This window comes from Carcharodon carcharias, chromosome 18 (assembly GCF_017639515.1).
Source record: "Carcharodon carcharias isolate sCarCar2 chromosome 18, sCarCar2.pri, whole genome shotgun sequence".
NCBI classification, from domain to species: domain Eukaryota; kingdom Metazoa; phylum Chordata; class Chondrichthyes; order Lamniformes; family Lamnidae; genus Carcharodon; species Carcharodon carcharias.
The window spans coordinates 102,530,673-102,556,519 of NC_054484.1; the positions used below are offsets into that span (position 1 = coordinate 102,530,673).

Below are 25,847 nucleotides of genomic sequence, written 5' to 3' on the forward strand. Positions count from 1 at the left end.
AAAGCCACAGATTTCAAGAATGATGTAGTTTTCTACTGCGTAAGCAACCTGTACAATTTTAACTGGTCAGCTGTTGGACAGGTAAAGTTAAAATTGCCCCATAGAAATTCTGGAGTCCGAACTCCAAGAAATATAGCAGTCGTGGAAATATTCATGGGTGATGTGGCTCCTGTGCCTACAGTCACAAACCTGTGACCCCATTAATGATACCATTGTATCAGTGATAGGGCAGATGGCCAGTTATTGATATGGAAGCATATTTGGGTATTGGGCTCCCTCAGCTTCCATTTTCATTGCAAAGGGGTAAGTGACTGCTTAACACTACTTCTACAGTATCAACCTCCCTTTCAAATAAGGCCTGTTATTATGTACATAGATGTTTTCACAGTTGAAGTGAACATGGTATGAATAATTCGCTGTTCTATCATCTATCAATGCTGTTTACTGAAACTGGAGTGAAAATCTTGTTGCTTCTTGTGTATAACACAACTGGTAACCAGTAAATGAAACCACCTTTTGGATAATAATGGGATGGCCACTTTAATACTCTTCACATTAAACGCTTCCATATTTTCCTTCCATCACAAAATGGCATACAATTAATGCTTGAGATGCATTTATGACCACATAACTAGAGCCAGTATATATTGGCCTTACATATCATTCCAATCCTGTTTGGGTCTTGAATGGCGATGAATAATGTTTAAGGAATGACCTCCCTTGGGGTGTCTTCTTAAGTTCATATCTGAGACAACGAATGACACCATTAATTGCATCAACACACACTTTCCAGTCTTTACCGTCCTCAGTCAAGTCAAAACCTGGGAAGCAATCTGCTAGAAATTCTGTGGAAAAATGGAAACCAGTCAAAATTACATTTTAATATGATAAACAACTGGTTTTAAAATGTCTGAGATGTCCTGCATTTTACAGACATCTTAAAGTGGTTAAAGAAATATATAAATTATTTTGTGAAAGGTGTTTTCTATAACTTGTTCTTGGGATGTGGGTGTTGGAGATAAGACCAAAATTTGTTGCTCATCCTTAATTGGCCTTGAGAAGGTGGTGGTGAGCTGCTATATCCACTTAACATGCCTTATTTGAAATGGAGATTGATACAGTCAAAGCACATTGTTAAACAGGCACTTACACATGAAAGTGAAATTGCTGTGTGTGGTTTGATGGAGTTCATGTGATATAGGTACACCCCCAGTGCTGTTACCGATGGGGTTCATAAGGTTTGGCCTTATGATGATGAAGGAACAGTAATAGGATTCCACATCAGGATGGTGTGTGACTTTGCGGGGAATTTGTAGATAGTGGTGTTCTCTTGTGCCTGCTGTCCTTATTTTCTAGGTGGTGGAGGTTGTGGGTTTAGAAGGTGCTGTCAAAGAAGCCTTGGCAAGTTACTGCAGTGTGGATAGTACATGCTGCAACAGGTTATGGGAGTGAATATTTAAAGTGGTGTGTGAGATGCCAGTCAGGTAGGCTGCTTTGTCCTGGATGGTGTTGACCTTTTTGAGTGTTGCTGGAGCTGCATTTGCCCAGGCAAGTGGAGATTATTCCATCATACTCCTGCCTTGTGCCTTGCAGATGGTGGACAGGCTTTGGGGAGGCAGGAGGTGAATCACTTGCCCCAAAATAGCCAATGGAGAATTTTAAAGGGCTAGGTAAGGGGGCATTGGGTGCATGCAGGATGTTAAAGTTTAAGAGATGTCGAGTTGGGATCCTGACATCAGCCTGTCCGTTTCCCAGTTTCACCTAGGTGGATTTGCAGGTGAGCGAGGAATTCTCTTGGAGCTGTTGGGTAATTAATTCAAGTAACATTCAATGCTCAAGGAGGTCATTAACTGCTGTTTTAACCGAGTGGCCCTATTTCCGGATCTGTCAGTAACTCATCGGGGTCATTGAGGCAACTGCATAGTGGGGAGTATTTCTTCAGCAAAACTGTCAGGCTGGGAAGCCTTTGATCAGTGAAAGTGAGAAGTTGCAGCCTGGCAAGGTGAGAGGCTGCTGCTCACAGCACTTCTAATCAGAGAGTGCTTTCAGTGCTTAGTAGATGATTGCCAACTTCGTGGAAATCAATTCACCTGTTTTGCACTTCACTTACCTTCAGTGCACTTCCCTGCTGCCAGCCTTCACCACGGTCTGGGACCAGATTACTCAGTGCAACCTTGTACTCTGACAAAGAGGAAAAGGAGCAGCAACACCAACAGTGCCAGCTACACCACCAGTTGCCTTCCCCTCAGCCACATGCTGCTCCACAGGGCAGTGGAGAATGAATGGACACCAAGATCCACCTCCATGGAGGTGAGATCTACAACACAGGGTCTACAGGCAAAGGATCAGCTCTCTCAACATGTCTAAGCACCAGTGCCTCAGGAAGATCAGACTCTCACTGCAGGGCCCAGTCATCTTGAAGAAAACCTCCTTCCCATTCTAGCAGGTGGGCAAACTATGCCAATGCTCTTCAAGGCAGCTGCCACTGGAGGGTCACTACACAGCACTCCCCTCACCACCCCACCCCAGAATCTCTGCTTATCCCCAAGGTTGTGTGCTCTTTTCTCCTGCAAGGAGAGAAAGCAAAGATGTCTGAGTGTTAGAAATAGCATGTGTGGAAAGGAGGGGAGGGTGTCTGTCAGGTATGAGTGTGAGAAGGCAATAGGATGAGGGTCAGCGCGAGTGCTTGCTGCTCATTTACAACAAAGGCACAACCTTCCCAGCTGATTCTGTAAAGTCTTTCTCAATAACACGGCGGTAGGGGGGGTGGAGGGGGGGGTGACAAGTCTGGGATGTCACTGACTAGTCAAGAAACATCCTGACATAGGTATGATTCTGTGTGTATGACTGCCAGGCAACACACCAGACTCCTCAACCACCATTCGTGAATATGCTTTGACTCATTGGAAGGACAGACTCCCCAGAGGTTGTGCACAGTGTTATACTGTTTGGGAAGGGAGTGGCTCTAGAAGTCCTCAGCATTGGCTCTGAACCCGATGGTGTCTCATGGCTTCAGGTCAAACATGGGCACAGAAATGTCCTACTGATTATCAACTACTGTTCTCCCTCTGACGATGAATCAATACTCCTATGTATCAAACAGCACTTGGAGGAAGTACTGAGGGAAGCAAGGGCATAGAATGTACCCTGGTTCAGGGACTTCAATGTCCATCACCAAGAATGACTTGACAGTACCAGCACTGACTGGTCAAAGTCCTGAAGGATACAGCTGTTAAACTGGACTTGCAGCAGGTGGCAAGAGAACAAACAAGGCAGAATCAACCACTTTATTTCATCCTCACCAAGTCATACCTGGCACAAAGGAAAATGGCTGTTGCCAATGGAGGCCAATCATGTCAGCCTCAGAACATCATTGCAGGTGTTTTCTAGGCACAACCATTTTCAGCTGCTTCATCAATGACTTTCCTTCAATAATAAGGTTTGGAGTGGGCTGTTTGCTGATGAGTGCACATCACAATTCCTCAGATTATGAAACAGTCCATATTCACTTGAGTAAGACCAGGACAACAAGATTATTTTAGGTTTAGATAAGGTAGACAAAGAAAAGCTGTTCCCATTAACTCATGGTACAAGGATTAGGGGATGTAAGTTTAAGATTCTGGGCAAGAGATATGAGGGGAATGTGAATAAAAACTTTTTTAGGCACTGAGTGGTAATGGCCTGAAACTCACTGCTCTGAGGGTGGTGGGAGTGGAGACGATCAATGATTTCAAAAGTAAATTGGATAGGCCCTTGAGGGAAATAAAGTTGCAGGGTTATGAGGATAGAGGGAATGGGACTGACCGGACTGTTCTACAGAAAGCCAACACAGACTTGATAGGCGAATGGTCTTCTTCTGTGCCATTATGACTTTATGACACCCACATTTGGGTTGATAAGTGGCCAAGTAACCTTCCTACTGTACAAGCGTCAGGCAATGACAATTTCCAACCAAACAGGGCTTAACCATCTCCATCCCCTTGATAGTCAATGGCAATGGTATCATTGAATCTTTCACCATCAGTGCCAACATTGACCGGAAAATAAACTGGACCAGCTACATAAATGCTGAAGTTACTAGAGCAGGTCAAAGACTGGGTATTCCCTGGTGAATGTCTCACCTCCTGACTCCCCAAAGGCTCTTCATGATCTGCAAGGCACAAGTCAGGAGAGTGATGGGGCACTCTCCACTTGCTTGAATGGGTGGAGTTGCAACAATATTCATGAAGCTCAACACAATCCAGGAGAAAACAGTTTGCTTGTTTGGCAGCCCACCTTAAACATTCACTACACAGGGTATGCATAGCTAAGGACAAGATTTAGCATTTAGTCATTTGACCTTTTGGGGAACCTTTATGTATTTTCTAGTTTTATTCCACATGATTCATAGGAAAGTGCATGTCACAATGGAGAAGTTACACTTTGTGAGCTCATCACCACCTTCTCAAGGGAAATTAGGGATGGGTAATAAATGCTGGCGTTGCCAGTGATGCCCACATCCTGTGAATGAATAGCAAAAAAATACATTGCAAACATTAACTTCATATACAAAAATCCAAATTAAGCCCCCAGTTTGAAAGCTAGATTGAGTCCTGGAAAGAAGTTAAGTTGATTATAGCTCACCTCTAACAGCATTTATCTTATTGCAGTCAAGAGGAGCTTTTCCTTTCCGAATTGCCCCGTACACATTACTCCTGAGAAGAACACTGTCTGGGAAGAGATGTCTGATGAGGAAACGGGCTGCCAGTTCAGGTCGTGCCCTCTGCTTGGCAAGATGGATCACGGACGCTGGCAATTCCACTTTTCGGTCACGTCTACCAAGGCACTCTGACACAAAAAAGGTAGATTACATAGAGTCAAAATGTGAATGTGAAAAGCACATTTCCAACCTGTGAAAGATTCCTCAGTAAAATTCTCCACACACGATAATGGAGAAAGATCTGAATCAGCCTACATCATTTCATGTAAGCTACTTTAAGGCTTTCCATTGCCGGCATTCTAAAATTTAATGGACAAACATTGCTTTATATTCCGGTCAACAAAGCTAAAAGATTCAGGTAAAATCTTATGGGTTTGCAATAACTCAGACTACTCCTGATATGGATCTACAATGAAAAACAGATGATAAAAACATGTAAGGCTGGAAAGCTAATTTTACACTTGCACATAAATGACTCTTTCCAAGCAGCTCCATCATTATATGTTCCAAACTGTCCCACAACATATCAAGTGCAGTCAGTTGTCAAGTCTTTTTTTAAAACTTCAGTGTTGTCAGGGTTTTTAAGCAACAATAGACAAGTGTGTGTGTGTGTGTGTGTGTGTGTGTGTGGCTGTGTGCGGTGAGGAGAGCCGTGGGATTTGATCAGTTAATTGATGGCTAGTAATCCAAATGAGTCCACCCTCCATTTCCCTGGAGTTTCCCTCGTGTATGCTTCAGTAGCTTAGTGCTTGGTGCTCCACAACGTGATATGATGCTTTAATGAATGTTCATTGATGCATGAAACACAGGATAGGAGTTGCTGAAACATTACTGTCCACAGTCGTTGCTGTAGCATCTGGCTGATTTGTCCTAAATGAGATGGGGGAAGTCCTGCTTGCTCATGATTATCTGAAGAGGGACTGTATTCAAAGCAAAACTTGTGTAAGACTGATGCAGATCATTCTCCCCAATGGGATTGATGACAAGAATTAGAAGAGGACAAGTGAAATGACTCAGTACTTTCCAGGCTGAGGCAGGGTGGACATCATCTTTCGAATCAGAAGTTTTCCTGTAATTATTAAAATGCAAAATTTGTATATTTGAATGTTAGGCACCTAGCCACAATTCTCAGTAATAGGAATTCTCTTATACAAACATTAGCTTTACGATTTGGCATAAACCAAAAACATTTCTTACACTTTCACTGAAAAATAATAAAACTATACATATAGCTTACAAAACCTCTTGTATATACATGTGAAAGCCAACATGCCTCTGAGTGAGTTTAGCACAAGTTCAGCTGTGAGAGAAATCACACTGTGGGTGGACGTTCAAAAAGAAAATAAAAGCAGTTTACAGAATAGCGGTTTTTGCTAATACTGACCAAAATTGTAAATGAAAAGTTTGCATTTAAATGAACTTGGTGATTGGTGGTTTGCATGTCCTACTTCACTTTGAAAATTCTTTGTTAACAACACTTCATAGGTGATCAAAATAATTTATTGCTAAAGTAGTTAATTTTCTAATACAGGTTGTGTTAATTATTTGATAACCAATAAAGACTCACAATAAAAATAAGCGACTATGGGCAGACTCGTCCGGTCCCGTTGTCGACAGGCACCATGGTGGGCGTGAGCGGACAATGTGGTGAGAAGGCCAAGAACCAGGTTTACGCTGTTGTGAAACCAGTTTGCAATCATCTGCTCCACCCGTCAGTGGCAGGTCTGCATTTCCTGCAGCCGTGTGTCGGGAACCTGATTTCAATACTTTAGCATTTCATTATAAGCCCTGCTCGCTGGAATCAACTCCCCCACCCCACCTCCCCACGCCAGCCCCCACACACTGGATCATCCGAGTGGCAGCAGCGATCGTGGACCCATCACTGACGGGTGGAGCAGATGATTGCAAACTGGTTTCACGAGAGCGTAAATCTGATTTTTGGCTTTCTCACCACATTGTCCGCTCGTGCCCACTATGGTGCCTGTCGACAACGGGACCGGACGATTCTGCCCACAGTTAATTATTTTTATTATGAGTCTTTATTGGTTATCAAATAATTAGCCCAACCCACACCGACCTGTTTCACAACTGTACATAAGCAACATGCACCTGGTGAGCTGCACTTCACTTGGGACTTCAAGGTTTGTTTGCCTACCTTGCTTTGGGCAGCACTCGCAGTCATCAGCACCAGGCTTCACAGGCAGCACCACATCACTTTTAGGGGAGGGCTCATGGGCAGGTGTCCACCTACTAGACCAGCTGGAAGGCGGGGACGACATTTCAATGGCTGCAGGGCTACGGTTTGCTTGGGGAAGGGGGAGAAGTGGCCTCGGGCAAGGGACGAGGCTGCAGGGCGAGGGCTGTATTGGGGAAGGAGGGTAACCCAGGGTGTGTGTGGGAGCACATGTTGATCTGTGCAAGTAGCCCCAAGATGATAAGGGCTGAGGAGATAGTCTCCAGAGGAGATGAGACTAGATGGAGATGTGAGGGTGTGTGCGAGAGAGTGAGTGGTGATGTCCCTTGAGCTGGTAGTGAGTGAGATGCCAATGAATGTGTGATGGTCTTGTGAGTTTAGAGTGATCAGATGGTCGTTTTACACTGGTGGCACAGATGAGCACATTCATCGTGTTCTGAACTGGATGGCTGGCCTCTTGTGTGCAGCGTTGGCACTGACCACCTCTGCCACTGCCTCCCAAGCTGGAGTGGTGAAACTGACGGGCTTCCTGTGGCCACAGTAGGGGTATAGGACATGTCGGCGGGCCTCCATGCTGTCCAGAAGGAGTCCCATGGATGCGTCACTGAATTTGGGGGCTGCACTCTTCTTGGCTTTTGCGGCCATGTCTTCACCGGAGCACTCCTCGGCTGTAAGCATTGAGAAGTGTGCACACAGCTGCAGTTTCAATTTGGCACCTGGCATGAGGAAGCATGGTGGGAAAATCGGAGGCCGCCCGCCAGCGAGATGGTGTGTTTCCCTTGGCTACACAATTAACGAGCTGGGAAGGGACGAAATGGTGTGAAAACCCACCAGTGCAGCCGGCAGGTAAAACCTCTTTTTTCACGCCCGCTACCACACTTAGTGCAAATCTGGAACGATTCCACCCTATATGTTGACTAATCGCAAACTATTTGAAACTAACATCAACATAAATAGCTGCTTGGTAGCACAGAACTTGAGTATTGTTGAAAAATGAGACATGCTGTTGAGGGTTTTTGTCTTGCACTCATCAGGACATTTGCAGTAATGCCTACATAAATATGTTTACGTACAAGTAAAATACTCACTTTGGAGACTGACAGTTTAGAATAAACACAGGACCCCACTTCCGTACCTTTCCTGACTTCTACTCAGTGTGTATTCCAAAGGCCACATTATTAGGCAATGGGAAGGCCAGAGGTGAAAATTTCCTAGCCTTGGAAACATTCCCTTGCCGTGTCCAACACCATAAGCCATGTTTTGGGAAACTGGAGATTCTGCGCACACTAGGAATTAGCAGCCTAGTGGATATCAAGACCCTTCATTACAGAGCGCCACCAGAACCAGCATCTCTGTTAGACTTCCTGCATCTGACTTCTGTCTCAATGTGTGCTATTTCCATTGGAGCAAAGCACGAATTTCAATTCAAGTGAAATGTATCACCAAACTCAATCATTTACTATTCTTTTTGATAATCCATGTATAAGTAGGCATTTCCCCCTCTTTGTAATGATAAATCTGAAATAATCTATTTGAGACCATTATGAATGTGAATGATGGTCCCTTGCTTATGTATCACACCAGGATATTAGTACAGCATAGAATAATTGCACTGCACAAGACCATTCAGCCCATTAAGTCCATGCAGGCTTTCTGCGAGGGCAACTCAGCTAGCCCCACCCCGTCCTTTCCTTTTTCTCTCCATTTACAGAGATTGCAACACAGGAACAGGCCATTCAGCCCAACGCCTCTGGTGGTGTTCATGAGCCTCCTCCCAACCTACTTCATTTCACCCAATCAACATATCTTTCTATTCCTTTCTCCTGCATGTACTTATCTAGCTGCACCAGTGTTACCCCATGGTGCCTGGAGTCCACATCCTTCCAGTAGGACCTCCGCATTGCCTACTTTTATCTATAAAGGTATAAAATTAACTTTTTTAAATCTGTAAAATAATTATCAAGAAATCCAATAATGGCATTTGTCCCGTTTTCCTGATTTGTAAACTATCCAAAGAATAGTCTAATGCATGCTTTCTTCAAAAGAAGACATCTTGTTTGATAAGGAGAAAGTCAGGTTAATGGGTAAATTATTTTAAATTACTTTAAGCTTCTTGTTAACTTCAGAACTATTAAAGACAATGCCTTACAGCATTGATTTGAAGGAAAAATGTCAATATTAATTATTAATTAGGCAAAGAGGTCAAATGCTGCATGAATGCTGACATCCTAATGTTCAAAGCCATCAGATGCACATCTATCATTAACAACAGATCAGACTTCTTCATGCCAATGCATCGCTGTAGATTGCCTTATTTGACACACTAACGTTCGTTAATTTAATTTGTTTTCAAGATGTTTTGTCTCTGGCATATGTGAGTGTTTTCAGCTTTAACTTATTTTCTCTCCAGCATGCCTGTACTGCTCTTATTGATGCTAAATTTGCTTGTCACCAGTCTTGACCTGTTCTGCAGTTTATCTCTACCAGTGTCCTGCTGATAACTTTTGTCCCAGTTTTCCCACGACATTTTTTTGTGCTCCAGATAAGGGATGTCAATGCAGGGAACTGGAGCACCTCATTACAGGCATTGAGTATCAAAATCAAGAACTCTTAGGTCAAGTAAAACACAGCTAAATTAAAGGAAAAGTAGATTCTTGTCAGTTTCAACCTCAGAAAAACCCCTAGTGCAGCAGCATAACATTTTTCATCTCCAAGTCATCTTACAAATAAAAACAGAAAATGCTGGAAAAATTCAGCAGGTCTTGTAATATCTGTGGAGAGAGAAACAGAGTTAACAATTCGAGCCATATGACTCTTCAGAGCTAAAGAGAAGTAGAAATGTGTAGAGTTTTCTCGTGTTTAAGAGAGGGTGGAGCAGGTGGAGCAAGATAGGAGGCCAGGGATAGATGGGAGCTAAGGAGAGACTAATAACGATGTCATCTTACAACGTTGCTGAATGAAATTGTCAATTAAAAGCAGTTTTCTGTTGTGACTCAGGGACAAACTGGGTAGGGACTCATGCCCAGACTCATTCTCTGAACTGCCTGGCTTCTAATATAGCATTTTCCAAGACACTGCTGGTTACATTTTCCCTTCTTTTTGCTTGTTGGCTAATTTTATTCTGAACAGCTATTTCAGTAACACGAGTCACAGTTAGGTCACATTGAAGATGGAATTCCATATTTCCTAAAATTGGTTCTCTGTTGTCACCTGTCAAGCATAAAACCCTATATTAAAGTTTAGTGACTGGTTTTGAATGAATCACAGCAGACCATTGATGATCACAATTTGCACCTTGAAAAGCAGCAGGCGAGCCTCTCAATCCCAACAGAAGTTAAGCTTTCATCAATACATGCTGAACAGAAACCATGAGAGAAAATATCAACCAAAGTGGTGCATTTCACCAATACATTAAATGACTGGAGCCATACCTAGCACTAAGGAAGATGGTTGTGGTTGTTGGAGATCAATCATCTCATTTCCAGGACATCACTGCAGGAATTCCTCAGGGTAGTGTCCTCAGCCCAACCATCTTCAGCTGTTTCATCAATGATCTTCCTTCCATCATAAGATCAGAAGTGGGGATGTTCACTGATGATTGCACAATATTCAGCACCATTCGTGACTCCTCAGATACTGAAGCAGTTCAAGTCCAAATGCAGCAAGACCTGGATAACATCCAGACTTGGGCTGACAATTGACAAGCGACATTCACACCACACAAATGCCAGACAATGACCATTTTGCACAAGAGAAAATCTAACTATCGCCCTTGACATTCAGTGGCATTACCATTACTGAATCCTCCACAATTAACATCCTGGGGGTTTCCATTGACTAGAAACTGAACTAGTCTACCTATATAAATACTGTGGCTACAAGAGCAGGTCAGAAGGTGGGATCTGGCAGTGAGTAACTCACCCCCTGACTCCCCAAAGCCTGTCCACCATCTACAAGGCACAAGTCAGGAGTGTGATGGAATACTCTCCACTTATCTTATCCCACAACACTCAAGAAGCTTGACACCAGCCAGGATAAAGCAGCCCGCTTGATTGGTATCCCATTCACAAACATTCACTCTCTCCACCACCGACGCATGATGGAAGCACTGTGTACCATCTACAAAATGCACTGCTGGAATTCACCAAGGGTCCTTAGGCAGCACCTTCCAAACCCATGACCTCTAGAAGGACAAGGGCAGCAGATGCTTTGGAACACCACCACCTGTAAGTTCCCCTGCAGGCCACTCACCATCCTGACTAACCTGATAGTCGCCCAACCTCGGACGGCCCGCTTCTATCTCCTACCCAAAATCCACAAACAGAACTGCCCCGGTAGACCGATCGTCTCAGCTTGCTCCTGCCCCACAGAACTCATTTCTTGTTATCTTGACTCCCTTCTCTCTCCCCTTGTCCAGTCCCTTCCCACCTACATCCGTGATTCCTCTGACACCTTACGTCACATCAACAATTTCCAGTTCCCTGGCCCCAACCGCTTCCTCTTCACCATGGACATCCAATCCCTCTACACCTCCATCCCCCACCAGGATGGTCTGAGGGCCCTTAGCTTCTTCCTCGAACAGAGGCCCGAACAATCCCCATCCACCACTACTCTCCTCCGTCTGGCTGAACTTGTTCTCACGCTGAACAATTTCTCCTTCAACTCCTCTCACTTCCTCCAAATAAAAGGTGTGGCTATGGGTACCCGCATGGGCCCCAGCTATGCCTGTCTCTTTATGGGGTATGTGGAACATTCCTTGTTCCAGTCCTACTCCGGCCCCCTTCCACAACTCTTTCTCCGGTACATCGATGATTACTTCGGTGCCGCTTCATGCTCTCGTCGGGACTTGGAAAAACTTATTAATTTTGCTTCCAATCTCCACCCCTCCATCATTTTCACGTGGTCCATCTCTGACACTTCCCTTCCCTTCCTTGACCTCTCTGTCTCAATCTCTGGTGATAGACTGTCCACCAATATCCATTACAAACCCACCGACTCCCACAGCTATCTCGTCTACAGCTCCTCACACTCCGCTTCCTGTAAGGACTCCATCCCATTCTCTCAGTTCCTTCGCCTCCGTCGCATCTGTTCCGATGATGCTAACTTCAAAAACAGTTCCTCTGACATGTCCTCCTTCTTCCTTAACCGAGGTTTTCCACCCACGGTCGTTGACAGGGCCCTCAACCGTGTCCGGCCCATCTCCCATGCATCCGCCCTCACGCTTTCTCCTCCCTCCCAGAAACATGATAGGGTCCCCCTTGTCCTCACTTATCACCCCACCAGCCTCCGCATTCAAAGGATCATCCTCCGCCATTTCCGCCAACTCCAGCACGATGCCACCACCAAACACATCTTCCCTTCACCCCCCCTATCGGCATTCCGTAGGGATCGCTCCCTCCGGGACACCCTGGTCCTCTCCTCCATCACCCCCTACTCCTCAACCCCCTCCTGTGGCATCACCCCATGCCCACGCAAAAGATGCAACACCTGCCCCTTCACTTCCTCTCTCCTCACCGTCCAAGGGCCCAAACACTCCTTTCAAGTGAAGCAGCATTTCACTTGCATTTCCCCCAACTTAGTCTACTGCATTCGTTGCTCCCAATGTGGTCTCCTCTACATTGGAGAGACCAAACGTAAACTGGGCGACCGCTTTGCAGAACACCTGCGGTCTGTCCGCAAGAATGACCCAAACCTCCCTGTCGCTTGCCATTTTAACACTCCACCCTGCTCTCTTGCCCACATGTCTGTCCTTGGCTTGCTGCATTGTTCCAGTGAAGCCCAACGCAAACTGGAGGAACAATACCTCATCTTCCGACTAGGCACTTTACAGCCTTCCGGACTGAATATTGAATTCAACAACTTTAGGTCGTGAGCTCCCTCCCCCATCCCCACCCCCTTTCTGTTTCCCCCTTCCTTTTTTTTCCAATAAATTATATAGATTTTTCTTTTCCCACCTATTTCCATTATTTTTAAATATCTTAAAATCTTTTATGCTCTCCCCACCCCCACTAGAGCTATACCTTGAGTGCCCTGCCATCCATTCTTAGTTGGCACATTCATTTGGATAATGTCACCAACTTTAACACCTATGTGTTCTTTTGTTCTATTGTTGTTGACATCTTTTGATGATCTGCTTGTATCACTGCTTGTTTGTCCCTACAACCTCACCCCCCCCCTCCACTTCTCTCTCTCTCTCTCTCTGCACCCCCCCCCCCCACAACTTAAACCAGCTTATATTTCAACTCTTTCTTGGACTCGAACTCAAGTTCTGTCGAAGGGTCATGAGGACTCGAAACATCAACTCTTTTCTTCTCTGCCGATGCTGCCAGACCTGCTGAGTTTTTCCAGGTAATTCTGTTTTTGTTTTTGTTTTGGAAATATGTCGTTGTTTTTTCACTGTCGCTGGGTCAAAATCCTGGAACTCCCTCTCTAACAGCACTGTGGGTGCACCTACACCAAATGGACTGCAACGGTTTAAGAAGGCAGCTCCCCACCACCTTTTCAAGGGCAATTAGGAATGAGCGATAAATGCTGGCCTAGCCAGCGAAGCCAACATCCCATACTGAATAAAAAAAAATTCAATTCTGCAGGAGTACTGACCAAAAATGTAGCAGTATATAGCTCTGGCAAACACATTGATGTGCAAGATGCAAATCTGAGAAGTGAGCACCTTTTGGATCAATGACATGTCCACCATGCATACAAGGAAACAGGAAATCAGGTAAGAGACTCCAGGATATAAAGAAAAAACCTACCTCAATTTGCACTTTTAACTTCCCCCACCCCTGACCATTTATAAAACCTATGATTATAACAGTGTATTGCAAACCAGAATTGTGGAAAAGTATTTACCTGTGTTGCCCTAGTACGACCACAGATCCTGGCTGAACGTGTCTACCCCGAATCGCAGTGTATTTTCAAAACTGGAAGATCTACAATTGACGTGATCTTCTCAGTCCAGCAGCTTCAAGAGAAATGTTCTGAACAAAGGAGACCACTATATATTGCCTTCATCAATCTCACCAAAGCATTCGACCATGTGAGCACAGGTGGTCTATTTAAGATGCTGGAGAAAACTGGCTCCCCTCTAATGCTGCTTAATGTAATCTCCTCGTTTCACAACAACATGATGGGTTAGGTCTGTTATGACAGGGCAACATCGGAACTCTGAGTTCTACAGTGCGGTCAAACAGGATGGTGTTCTGGAACCGACACTCTTTGGCATGTTCACTTTGCTGCTGTCAGATCGCTTCAAGTCATCTACAGAGGGAGTCTACTTACACAGCAGAACTGACAGAAAGCTGTTCAGCCTTGAGATCCAAGACAAAGGTACATCAAGTCCTCATTGAGAGTTGCTCAATGCTGACGATGCCACATTAGCGTTCCACACTGAGGAACACCGGCAGCAGCAAATGGACAGACTCACTCACCTGTAAAGAGTTGGTTTGACCATCAGCATCAGGAAGACAAATATCATGGTCCAGGATGTTGCCATAGCACCATCTATCAGTATTGACAATGCAATATTGGAGGCTGTTGATAGCTTCACATATCTAGGCTCCGCAATCACCAGCAATCTGTCACTTGATACTGAAATCAACACACACGTTACAAAAGCTGCAGTTGTTATGTCCGAGCTGAGTGAGAGTGTGTGGAACCTGACTGAGAACACCAAACTGCAAGTCTACCAAGCCTGCATCCCCAGCACACTCCTCTACAGTGGTGAGGCCTGAACAACATATGCTAGGCAGGTGAAAAGGCTGAACAGTTTTCATCTTTGCTGACTCATACGTAGCCTCGACATCACTTGACAGAACAAGGTCACCAACTCTCCTGGAATGTGGTAATTCCATCAAGATGCACTCACTGCTAATTCAATGACATCCTCACTGGCTCAGCCATGTTCAGCGGATGGGCAATGGCTGTATACCCAAAGACCTTCTGTATGGCGAACTGGCCACTGAGTTGCGGGCAGAAATTTTAGCTCGGAAGGCGGGTGCACGCCTGACCCATTCGAGTGTGAAGTGATGTGTGTTGACATCAACTGTGCGTGCCAACGTCAGAGATGGAGTCGCACGATAGTTTGGTCGGCGGGTGTGCGCCGTAGTTGGCAGCGTGCCCGCCAACAATTAAAAGGCCTGCTAAGGCCATTAAATAATCAATTAACCTAAATTTTTCACTGCCCGTCCAGCCTGACGGTTGTCGGGCAGGCAAAAAAGCCAAGTGACCTTTGCATTTTTTTTGGAAACCTCATCCACGGGCGGGTGAGGTTTCCAAAAACAAATACAACTAAAATAAAAGCTTTACAATTGAATTAATAACATGTCCCCGCTCATGTGACAGTCACATGAGGGGACATGTTTTATTACATTTTTATCTTCTTTCTTTTTTTGAACAATGCTTCCTCTCTCTGGGGCAGCTCCGTGCCTCAGGGGGATTATGAAGCGCTCACTCGCGTGCATGCGCGAAGTTTGTGCTTGTCCCACTCGCCCTCCTCCCCTCCCCCACTCCACACAGGCAGCACTGAGCGCTGCCGCTTGCATTTCACGCTGGGCGGACCTTAACTGGCCCACCATCACGGTCAGCTTCCTGACTGCCCTCGCCGAGCCCACCCGCCAAGGGCAAAATTCTGCCCATGATCTCCAGTGCAGACACGATGGGCTGAATGGCCTCTTTCTGCACTGTAACAATTCTGTGATTCACTGATTCCTGGGCTTCTGTCCCTCCGCTACAAGTACACCTGCAAGTGATGTTGAAGGTATTGGACATTGACACTGACAACTGGGAAACAGTCGCTGAGGGCCAGGACCTCTGGAGGCGGACTGTTTGGAAAGACAATGGAAGAGGTGAGCAGAAACAAAAAGCTCAGCTGGCCGAGAAGAGGGCCCAGAGAGAACAGTGACCAACGAATTGTGCACCTTCTCAGCCACTGTCTTCCTCTACAGCAATTGTGGCAGAAACTGCCATGCCAGAGCAGGGCTCCCAGATCATACCAGGCAGTACTTGGCACAGAGTTGAACACCATGGGGTAGCCATCATCTTACGAAATGGAAAGCCACCTTAAGAATCTATGGGCCAGAATTTTGTGGGGTTGCTCTGACTCCAGAGACCTTTAAAAACCTGCATACAGGACCTGAAGCAGAAGTCCTGGCCCCGTTTCCAAAAGAGCCAATTTTTACCGGCAGGAGGAAGGGGACAGGCACAGGTGGGAAACCCAAACTTAGCAAGGTGATTCGTAACTAGCGTTGAATTCACACAGACCCCCACTTTCAATGTTCCAAGGGCCATAACCCACAGTGTGGGAGACACAAATTTATGGAGTAGATGTAAACGCTCTTGAAGGGTGGATAAAGTCTGTTTAAGTTTCATGATCTGAAGTTATTCAAATCCTCAGCCCGTTTAAAATGAAAAAAACAGGCTGAAGCTATCAGCGTTAGAAAAAAGCATCTGTATTGGTTTGAAAATAAACTCCATCTATTCATGCAGTTTCATTGAAGTTCACTGTTGACATTTACCAAGTGCTGTTATTACAACTGAGGTCATTATGAATATTTGACTGAGTTTCAAAACCTTCAAAGCACTTATCTCAACAGGGGTTGGAGCTGAGTGCATACTCTGATTGACAGGAGTGCAACCTCAATGGAGTGTGAGAGTTTGGTGGGCTGAGGGAAACTGAAAGATTTTTCTAAAAATCCAATATTGTTTGTATTTAACATTTAACTGCAAGTACTGTTTAAATTCTAAGTCTCATCCAGGGGCTCAAGCAGGGAGATAGAAGCTATCCACTGGCAGCAGCTGAAATAGTTAATTCAGAAAACTAGCTTGAACTGCCCTTTGCTGTACCTGGGCTCAGCTAGACCCTTTGTTCAGAACATATAAAATTAGACATTCTCAGTGTGATCGCAAGTGTAAGTTTGATGAGCTGAGGGAGTTCGTGAGGAGGGGAGGTGCTCTTTTGCTTTTTCTAACTTTTTCACTCCGTAGAAATTGGTTCTTGCTGTACTACAGGGGAAGAAGCTAGCTGTTTGGTGAGTATTCAATAAGTGGTCAAGGTTTATTCTAACCCTAAAGTTTAAAATAGTACAGGAATTTGTGATAAGATTAATAAACATTTAAATCAAATAAATAATTGAATAAGATAATTAAGTAATTAACTAATGCACATAAGCATGGCAGGACAGGTGATGTGTCATGATTGCAGCATGTGGGAGCTCCTAGATACCAGTACGATCCAGGACAAACACATCTGCAGCAGGCTTCTGCAGCTTGAGGAGTTTCGGCTCAGAGTCATTGAGCTGGAGATTGAGCTGCGGACACTGTGACACATCAGGGAGGGAGAACATTACCTGGATGCTTTGTACCAGGAGGTGGTCACACCTCTTAGGTTAGGATCTTCTGATTTGGAAGGTGGTCAGGGACAGGAGGGTGTGACTGTAGCTGAGGCAGGTAAGGAGACCCTGAGGGCAGGAGTGCAGGAGTGTCAGCCCCTGCAATTGTCCAACAGATTTGAGGTTCTTTCACCTTGTTTGGATGAGAGTGGGGGCTGCAGAATAGATGAGCTACCTGACCATGGCACCATGGTACAGGAAGCTATTCAAGTGGGGGGAGCACAAAGGAATGTAGTGATAGGAGGGGGCAGTATAGTAAGAGGGATTGACACTTCTCTGTAGCAAAGATTGAGAGTCCAAACAGCTATGTTGCCTACCCAGTGCCAGGGTTTGGAACATTTGCCCAGAGGAACTTACAGTGGGAGGGAGAGGATTCAGTGGTCGAGGTCCATGTAGGTACCAACAACATAGGCAGGATCAGGGAGGAGGCTCTGCATAGTCAGTATGAAGAGCTAAGCACCAAATTAAGAAGCAGAACCTCAAAGATAATAAATTCTGGATTATTACTTGAGCCACGTGCAAATTAACAAAGGACAAATACAATTAGAGAAATTAATGTGTGGCTCAGAGACTGGTGTGGGAGAAGTGGGTTCTGGTTTGTGGGGCACTGGCACTTGTACTGGGGAAAGTGAGATCTGTACCATTGGGACAATCTACTCCTGAACCGTGCTGGGACTGGTGTCCTTGTGAGCCACACAACTAGGGAAGTAGAGAGAGCTTTAAACTGAATAACGGGAGGCAAGGGATCAAATTTGGGAAGATGTGGTAAACCAAAGAGTAGAGACAAGGCAAGAAAGTATTAATATGGAAAATGAGAAACAGACTGTGACAGGAAGGGACAGAGTACAAATCTAAGAGTAAATCAGCAGATAAGGCTAGATGCTACAAAAATAATAAAAGGACACAAAACTAAAGGCTCTGTATCTAAATGCAGGTAGTATTCAGAACAAAACAAATGAATTGATGGCACAAATAGAAATAAATAAGAAAGATCTGATCGCCATTACAGAGACTTGGCTACAGGACGACAGAGATAGCTACCTGAACACTGAAGGGTGCATGACATTTAGGAAGGAAAGGGAGTTAAGGAATGTTGGAGGGGTGGCTCTGTTAATTAATGATGGTATTAGCACATTAGAGAGGGATGATCTAAGTTCAGGAAACCAGGATGCAGAAGTGGTTTGGGTTGAGATGAGAAATGATGGAGGTAAGAAGTCACTTGTGGAAGTGATGTACAGGACCCCTGATTGTCAGGATAGATTATAAAGGAAGAGGTAATGGGAGCTTGTCAGAAAGGTACAGCAATAATCATGGGTTGTTTTAATCTACATATAGACTGGAAAAATCAGATGGGCAAAGGTAGCGTAGATGAGGAGTTCATAGAATGTTTTTGGGATAGTTTCTTAGAACAGCACGTTCTGGAGCCAACCAGAAAGCAGGCTACACTAGATCTGGTATTGTGCAATGAGATAGGATTAATAGATAACCTCATGGTGACTGTACCCCTAGGCAGCAACAATCATAATATGATTGAATTCTACATTCAGTTTGAGGAAGAAGAGTGCATTGAAGACTAGTATTTTAAACTTAAATGAGGGCAATTATAAGAGCAAGTGAACTGGCAAGTGAGGTTAAGGGATAGGTCAATAGAGGTTCAGTGGCAGACATTTGAAGGGATATTTCGGAATACACAGAATAGATATATTCCAATGATAAAGAAAAATTCCAAGGAGGGGATCCACCTTGTGGTTAACTAAAAAAGTTAAAATCGGTGTCAAACTTAAAGAAAAAGCATATAATTACGCAAAGGAGGGTGGTAGGTCAGAAGATTGGACAGAACATAAAGAACAGCAAAGAATAATGAGGGGAAAGTACGAGCGAAAGCTACCTAGAAATATAAAGACTGATGGTAAGAGTTTCTATAGATACTTAAATAGGAAAAGAGTTAACAAAGTGAGCGTTGGTCCTATAGAAAGCGAGTCTAGGGAATTAATAATGGAAAATAAGGAGATGGCAGATGAATTGAACAGGTATTTTGCATCACTATAGAGGATACAGGTAACATCCCAGAAATAGCTGTAGATCAGGAAATGGGAGGGAGTTCAGAAAAATAAAAACCACCAGCGAAATGGTATTGAGCAAACTGTTGGGGCTGCGGGCTGACAAATATCCGGGTCCGGGTGGATTTCATTCTTGGGTCTTGAAAGATGTGTCAAGTGAGATAATTGATGCATTGGTTTTAATTTTCCAAAATTCCCTAGATTCAGGGAAGGTTCCATTAGATTGGAAAATAGCAAATATAACTCCTTTATTCAAAAAGGGAGGGAGACAGAAAGCAGGAAGCTACAGGCCAGTTAGCTTAACATCTGTCATAGGGAAAATGTTAGAAGCTATTATTAAAGAAGTTATAGCAGGTCGCTAAGAAAAATTCAAAGTAATCAGGTAGAGTCAGCATGGTTTTGTGAAAGGGAAACCATGTTTAACCAATTTATTGGAGTTCTTTGAAGGAATCACATGTGCTGTGGATAAAGTGGATGTAGTGTACCTAGATTTCCAGAAGGCATTTGATAAGGTGCCAAATTAAATGTTACTGCAGAAAATAAAAGCTCATGGTGTCAGGGGTAACATATTGGCATGGATAGATTGGCTAGCTAACAGGAAACGGGGAGTAGGCATAAATGGGTCTTTTTCTGCTTGGTAGGATGTGACGAGCGGTGTGCCACAGGGATCAGTACTGGGGCCTTAACTTCTTACAATTTATATAAATGACTTGGATGAAGGGAACGAAGGTAGGGCTGTGAAATTTGCTGACGATACAAAGATATGTAGGAAAGTAAATTGTGAAGGGAACATTAGGAGGTTACAAAGTGACATAGATAGGTTAAGTGATTGGGCAAAGAGCTGGCAAATGGAGTGTAATGTGGGAAAATGTGAGGTTCTCCATTTTGGGAGGAGGAATAAAAAAGAAATTTATTATCTAAATGGTGAGAGATTGCAGAGCTCTGAGATTTAGAGGGATCTGGGTGTCCTAATGCAAGAATCACAAAAGGATGCAGGTAATTAGGAAAGCTAATAGAATGTTACCATTTATTGTGAGGGGAATTGATTACAAAAGTAGGGAGGTTATGCTTCAGTTGCACAGGGCACTAGTGAGACCACATCTGGAGTACAGTATTGGTCTCCTTATTTAAGGCAAGATGTAAATGCATTAGAAGCAGTTCAGAAAAGGTTTACGAGACTAATACTGGGAATGGGTGGGTTGTCTAATGAGGAAAGGCTGGACAGGTTAGACTTGTATCCACTGGAATTTAGATTAAGAGGTGACTTAATCGAAACCTCTAAGATCCTGAGGGGTTTTGACAGGGTGGATGTGGAGAGGATGTTTCCTCTTGTTTGAGAGTACAAAACTAGGGGGTCACTGTTTAAAAATAAAGGGTTGCTTATTTAAGACAAGGATGAGAAGAATTTTTTTTTCTCAAAAGGTCATGATTCTTTGGAACTCTCCCTCAAGAGACGGTGGAAGCAGAGTCTTTGAATATTTTTAAGGCAGAGCTTGATAGATTCTATATAAGTAAGGGGTTATCAAGGTGGGCAGGGTTGTGAAGTTGAGGTTACAATAAGATCAGAAATGATCTTATTGAATGGCGAAGCAGTCTCAAAGGGTACAGTGGCCTACTCCTGCTCCTAATTTGTATGTTTGTATGTTCTTATGACAATTTAAAGAGGCTATTAAAGGATTAGTTATCTTTGATGTGATTACTGAACAGAAGTTTGTTTTTATAACAGATTGAATACTTGAGTGAATTTAAAGTCTTTGAATGGGTTCCATAAATGAGAGTTATTTTACTGTATCAAGTGTGTATGAGCTCTATTAGATTATTTTAAAATTAATTTCCACATGGCTTCAGACATTGGCCCATAGTTGGCTATTAATGTGGCACGGGGGTGAGGTAGCAAGAGTTGGCATGGAGAGGGCAAAAGGATATGAGGGGGAAAAGTGGGTGGCTGGGTACATGAGTTGGCATGCAGCGGACATAGATAGCATGGAGGGGACATGGGGTTACGTGTTGTTATGGAGGGGGCATGAGGAATGGATGGGGGGATTCAAGATGAGGGATGGAGTGTCTAACCACTTTCAATACAACTGGGACAAAGTCCTAGAGAACCTTCTAACCAGCCCGCCTCGCTGCTCACCCACCCCCGTAAGCTACCTATGACCTGCTTCCAGGGTCGATGGGCCTGACTCTAGTCCACCCCCAACTCCCCGGAGTGAAAATCAGTTGTAATGGGTCCCTTTAAACTGAGGCGAGTCTGCCAAATCAGGATATTTCCTGACTTCCGCTACCTGCCTCGGTAGCAAAAATCTACATTTATCAAAACTTCGCAAAATAACGCACATTCTTTCATGTAAAGTGCTGCCGGATGAACAGATAGCAACTATTAATGGTTCTGACAAAGTGATTTTCTAACAATAATTCTTGGGTAAGAAGAACTTTATCGCCTGACAGCCCCTGCAATGGTGCTTTGATTGAGATAACTTTGTACTACAGCATGTATTCAGCAGAGCAAATGTCACTGGAGAAATCACGAGGGAGAGGTTATGGGAAGCTGGCGATCAAAATGAACGATGGGTGTGCAAGGCAGCAGCAAACGAAGAGGAATTCCTTTAATAGGAAAGTGGAAGTTATGAAATGAGAAGGGAGTCTGGTGAGGGACTGTGACCATAATGAGGTTTGGTTTCTCAGGGAAGTTAACAGAACAGACACATTATAAATAGGAGGCAGGAGGGCCTTGGAGCTGCATGAAACGCCAGCTAATTACCCCCACCGCCATAATATTTGGTTATTTCTAGTCTGTGGTATGTGTTTGAATAACTACATTTCATACAACTTTGAGGAATTCTATCTTTGTTGAGACTATATGGTCCAAAGAAACATTTATTCCGTGAATAGAAAGCTCTATTTTTTAGCTACTAATTTAATGAATTTGAACAAAATGAAAAGAGAGAGCTTTTGAGATATGGTCATGAATTTGTGTGTACTTGACTTTTCCTGTTCTTCACTCAGGTAATCCCAAGTCAGGCATAAAGCCAAAGGCAATAATGCTCCGTAGAAGTGAGCTTTAAAACTATTATTATTTTTTTTTTACCTTCAGGAAGATCACCACATTATGTAACAAGGAGAACGGACAAATCTTGGAGCCCACAAAGTGACAGTAAATTGAAGAGAAAATGTCTCGAATAGCAGAATTCTCTGGTGGAGAAGCCAATAAAAATGATGATGATGAGGAAAGGCGTTACTATAATTAAAATACACCACAATTTTTTTATTCTAGAATTAACTTTGAAAAAATAGTGGGCAGGGTTTTGCCCTTGGCGGGGGTGGTCGTGAAGCTGACTGACGCCTGCGATCGGCAGCACACCACGATTTTACATGGGTGGGCTAATTAAGGCCCGCCCAGCGTAAGATCTTGGAAGGCTGCCCCGAAGGATGTGGACAGCGTTGCGGGTGGACACGGCAGGCGGGAGGGCAGGTCCGCAGGGCAGTTGACCCTTCGTTTCTCCAATGAGTGCCTCGCTGCCCTCCCGGAGGAGGTGGCAAGGCAGAGAGAAACCCTTGACCCAGGGACGGGAGGAGGAGGCTCCCCAACTCACCAAAAAGGCCTGAGAGAAGGTGGCATCCAGGGTGCAGTGCCAGAAGCGCTTCGACAATCTCCTGCGATCGGGAAGGGTGAGTACCATGTTGGCATGGGTCACTTTGCAGAGCAGTTAAGAGCTGCGTGGACCCCCATGGACTTCAGAGATGTTACATTGTGAGTGGCAAATGTCAATGAGGCAGCATCTGGGCACGGGGGTGAGCCCTGGCTGCTTGGACTGGGCGTCTTGCGGCTCCAGAGTCACGAATCGGCTGAGCTCTGTGAGATCTTCCTTGGGTGGGGTCGGCCAGGCCGCAATGACACTACTGGTAGAGGGAGAACCATGTTCCTCTATCCTTTCAGGAGAAAACATCCCATAACGATGCAGAGACGACACGTACTGGTGGGGGACTGCCACACCTACTCATCCTCACTTGTTATGAGCAGGAGGCCCTGGAGCTGGAGAGGCGCCATGCACCTCGGTCAAGCGGCCGCGCTGAGCTTGGGGTGCCAGAGGAAGGTAAGAGTGCAGTGCACTGAGGTCAGGATGTTAGTAATTATAACCATTCCACTGTAATCTCGATATTGATTTAAGCCTCGAACCTGGAATCCACATTGATAATGGAAAGACGAGGGCACCCTAATGCATATCTGTCTCATGAGGCTGCCAGGCATGCACACTAACAGTGTGACAACTTCAGCTAATGACATGTCCTTGTTCTTCCTTTAGGCTCACCAGCAGCCCTTTGGGATGACAACCCTGAAGGCCCACCCCTGACCCCTGAGCACCACACAGATCAGAACGACCTGCGTCACACCTGCCCTCTCAAGCAAGTGCCAGTGCAGATACCAGCGCTTTGGTGGGCATGAGATCGCTGGCTAGTATTTTGGTGCACAGTGGTGAGGGCACTTCACACTCGCTTGAGGTGCAGGCAGAGGCAGAGAGTTCCCAGGGCACCGGCAGTCGGGGGACGGCTGAGGACCAGGAACATGCTCAGTTGGTGTCTCTGGAGTTGTCCCTGAGGCAGCTGATGCTGGACATCCAGCAGGGTGTGTGGGAGGATCTGGCGGAGATACATGAGGGAATGCATGCCATGGTCTCTGTTGCGGAAGAGTCCTTGCAGAGCATGAGCAATGCATTGACCCTCATGGCCGAGCGCAATGCCTCCTCCAAGGAGAGCGTGGCGACTCTATGGAGAGGCTGCTCCAGGAACTGAATCAGGGGTTCCTGGGATGCGCTCAGACCTGCAAGTCCTCACACCGGCAATGATCTCAGGTGGTCAATGTCAGTGTGGGAGATTGATTGGGAACCCAGTATCCCAGCTAGGTGCCCGTCCATCAGTGGTGAGCAGAGAGGTCCAGAGCGACCACATGTTGGCGCACGCTCGTCCAACATGTCAATGCGTTTTATTTCACGCCCGCACACCGAGAGTAATTTTCTGCCCAGTGACTTTATTTGCAGTGCTTTGTTTTATAACACTATAGGTTGGAAATTTAGAACATTGTGTTAATTGCAGAGTGATTGGTTGGTTGGCTGTGATAAAATGCTTTATAGTGCCCTTACAATTCCTGTCCATCATCCAGTAAAAAGGTGAATTATTGTCCAGGCTAAATAAAGAACATACTAACACCTTTCCAAGTTGTAGAATGGACATCACACATATGCAAACATCACACAGAGTGCCAGCACTGCTTTTGAGAACAGGTCAAAATTTCCTGACAAGACATTTGTTTTTACTGTACTATTTTCTTCCTAGTTTTAAGAAGAACGGATATAGCAGTCCTCATCCTTCTAAGTGGTTGTTTGTGTCAGCCTTGGCTCAGTGAAAGCACTATCATCTTTGAGAAGGTCATGGTTTAAAGCCCCACTCCAGAAACTTGACTTTACAAAGGGATGGATTACCCATCCCCGACCTAAAAGCTGGTTGGCACCTGGCTAATGTGAAATCTGTCAGCCCCGCAGTGCATTATGCTGTTGAGTGGCCTTAATTAGTGCAGAGATGGGCTTCCACCCATCAGGGCTGGCAAGTCACGTCCAATCTGATTGGCTGGCAGCTCTGTAGACCCAGCAGCGCCAGAAGACAGGAGTGGCCACTGCTGGGCATCCAGCCCCCATGAAGAAGTGAGGATGTCCCTGGACTCCACACAAGTCCAGGGATTTTGGGCAGGCATGACTGGGAGGCCCTATCAAGGGGGTTGGCTTAGAGACACCATGGAGGAAGGATAAATAGTGGGTACTGAAAAATTGTGGCGAAGGTGGAATGAAGTCCTTATGTGGCAGTTAATTGTCCACTTAAGGGCTTCAATGGGCCTATGGTTCAGCAGGCTGCCTGACACCTTACCCACCCACCGTAAGAAGGGGGACAAGTTGAACCTGGGCTGGAAGGCCAATTTTAGGTGCCCTTCACCGTCAAAAACGTTGGCGGGGATTGGGGCCTAAAACTCACCCCTTAGTCTAAACAGACATTTCAATGCAGTATTGAAGAAGTTCTGCAAATGAGCCATTAAGCCCTGACGGCCCATTATGGTGATTATTATGGCTCCTGTAGTAATATTCACAGAAGAGCAGGGAAATTATACTCCAGAACCAATACCACATAAACAGATTATCTAACAATAGCCTGCTCCTAAAATGCTTGTGAGACAATTCGTGATCATCTGCTATTATGGCAGCTGCTCTTATCTTATAAACTTTATGGTCTTCCAGATGGGACATTATTCCCAAAGGGCTATTTTAAAATTCTTCCATTAGCATCTCCTCTCATAGACCTATACCACCTATCAAATATCATCTCTTTTTCTCTAGCAAATTCCACACAAGTCTGATTCGATTTCTTCCATAAATTTCTAAACTTCTGCCTGTAAGCCTCCAGCACTAATTCATAGGCTTTGAGAATAACAACTTTCATTGCGTCATAATCGCCAGACTGCA

At 44.9% G+C, this 25,847-nt stretch overlaps 1 protein-coding gene across 2 annotated transcripts in view; it reads right to left on the reverse strand.

Moving 5' to 3' along the window:
• Positions 1-521: 521 nt before the first annotated feature.
• The window catches only part of LOC121290346, a 141,839-nt gene continuing 116,513 nt past the window's right edge, over positions 522-25,847 (reverse strand). For both annotated transcript variants that reach the window (XM_041210697.1, XM_041210696.1), the window contains 2 exons: positions 4,624-4,827; positions 522-845 (listed from right to left, as the gene is read on the reverse strand). In XM_041210697.1, coding sequence (XP_041066631.1) covers positions 661-845; positions 4,624-4,827 — 389 coding nt within the window. In that variant the 3' untranslated portion in view covers positions 522-660. The remainder of the gene's footprint in view (positions 846-4,623; positions 4,828-25,847) is intronic.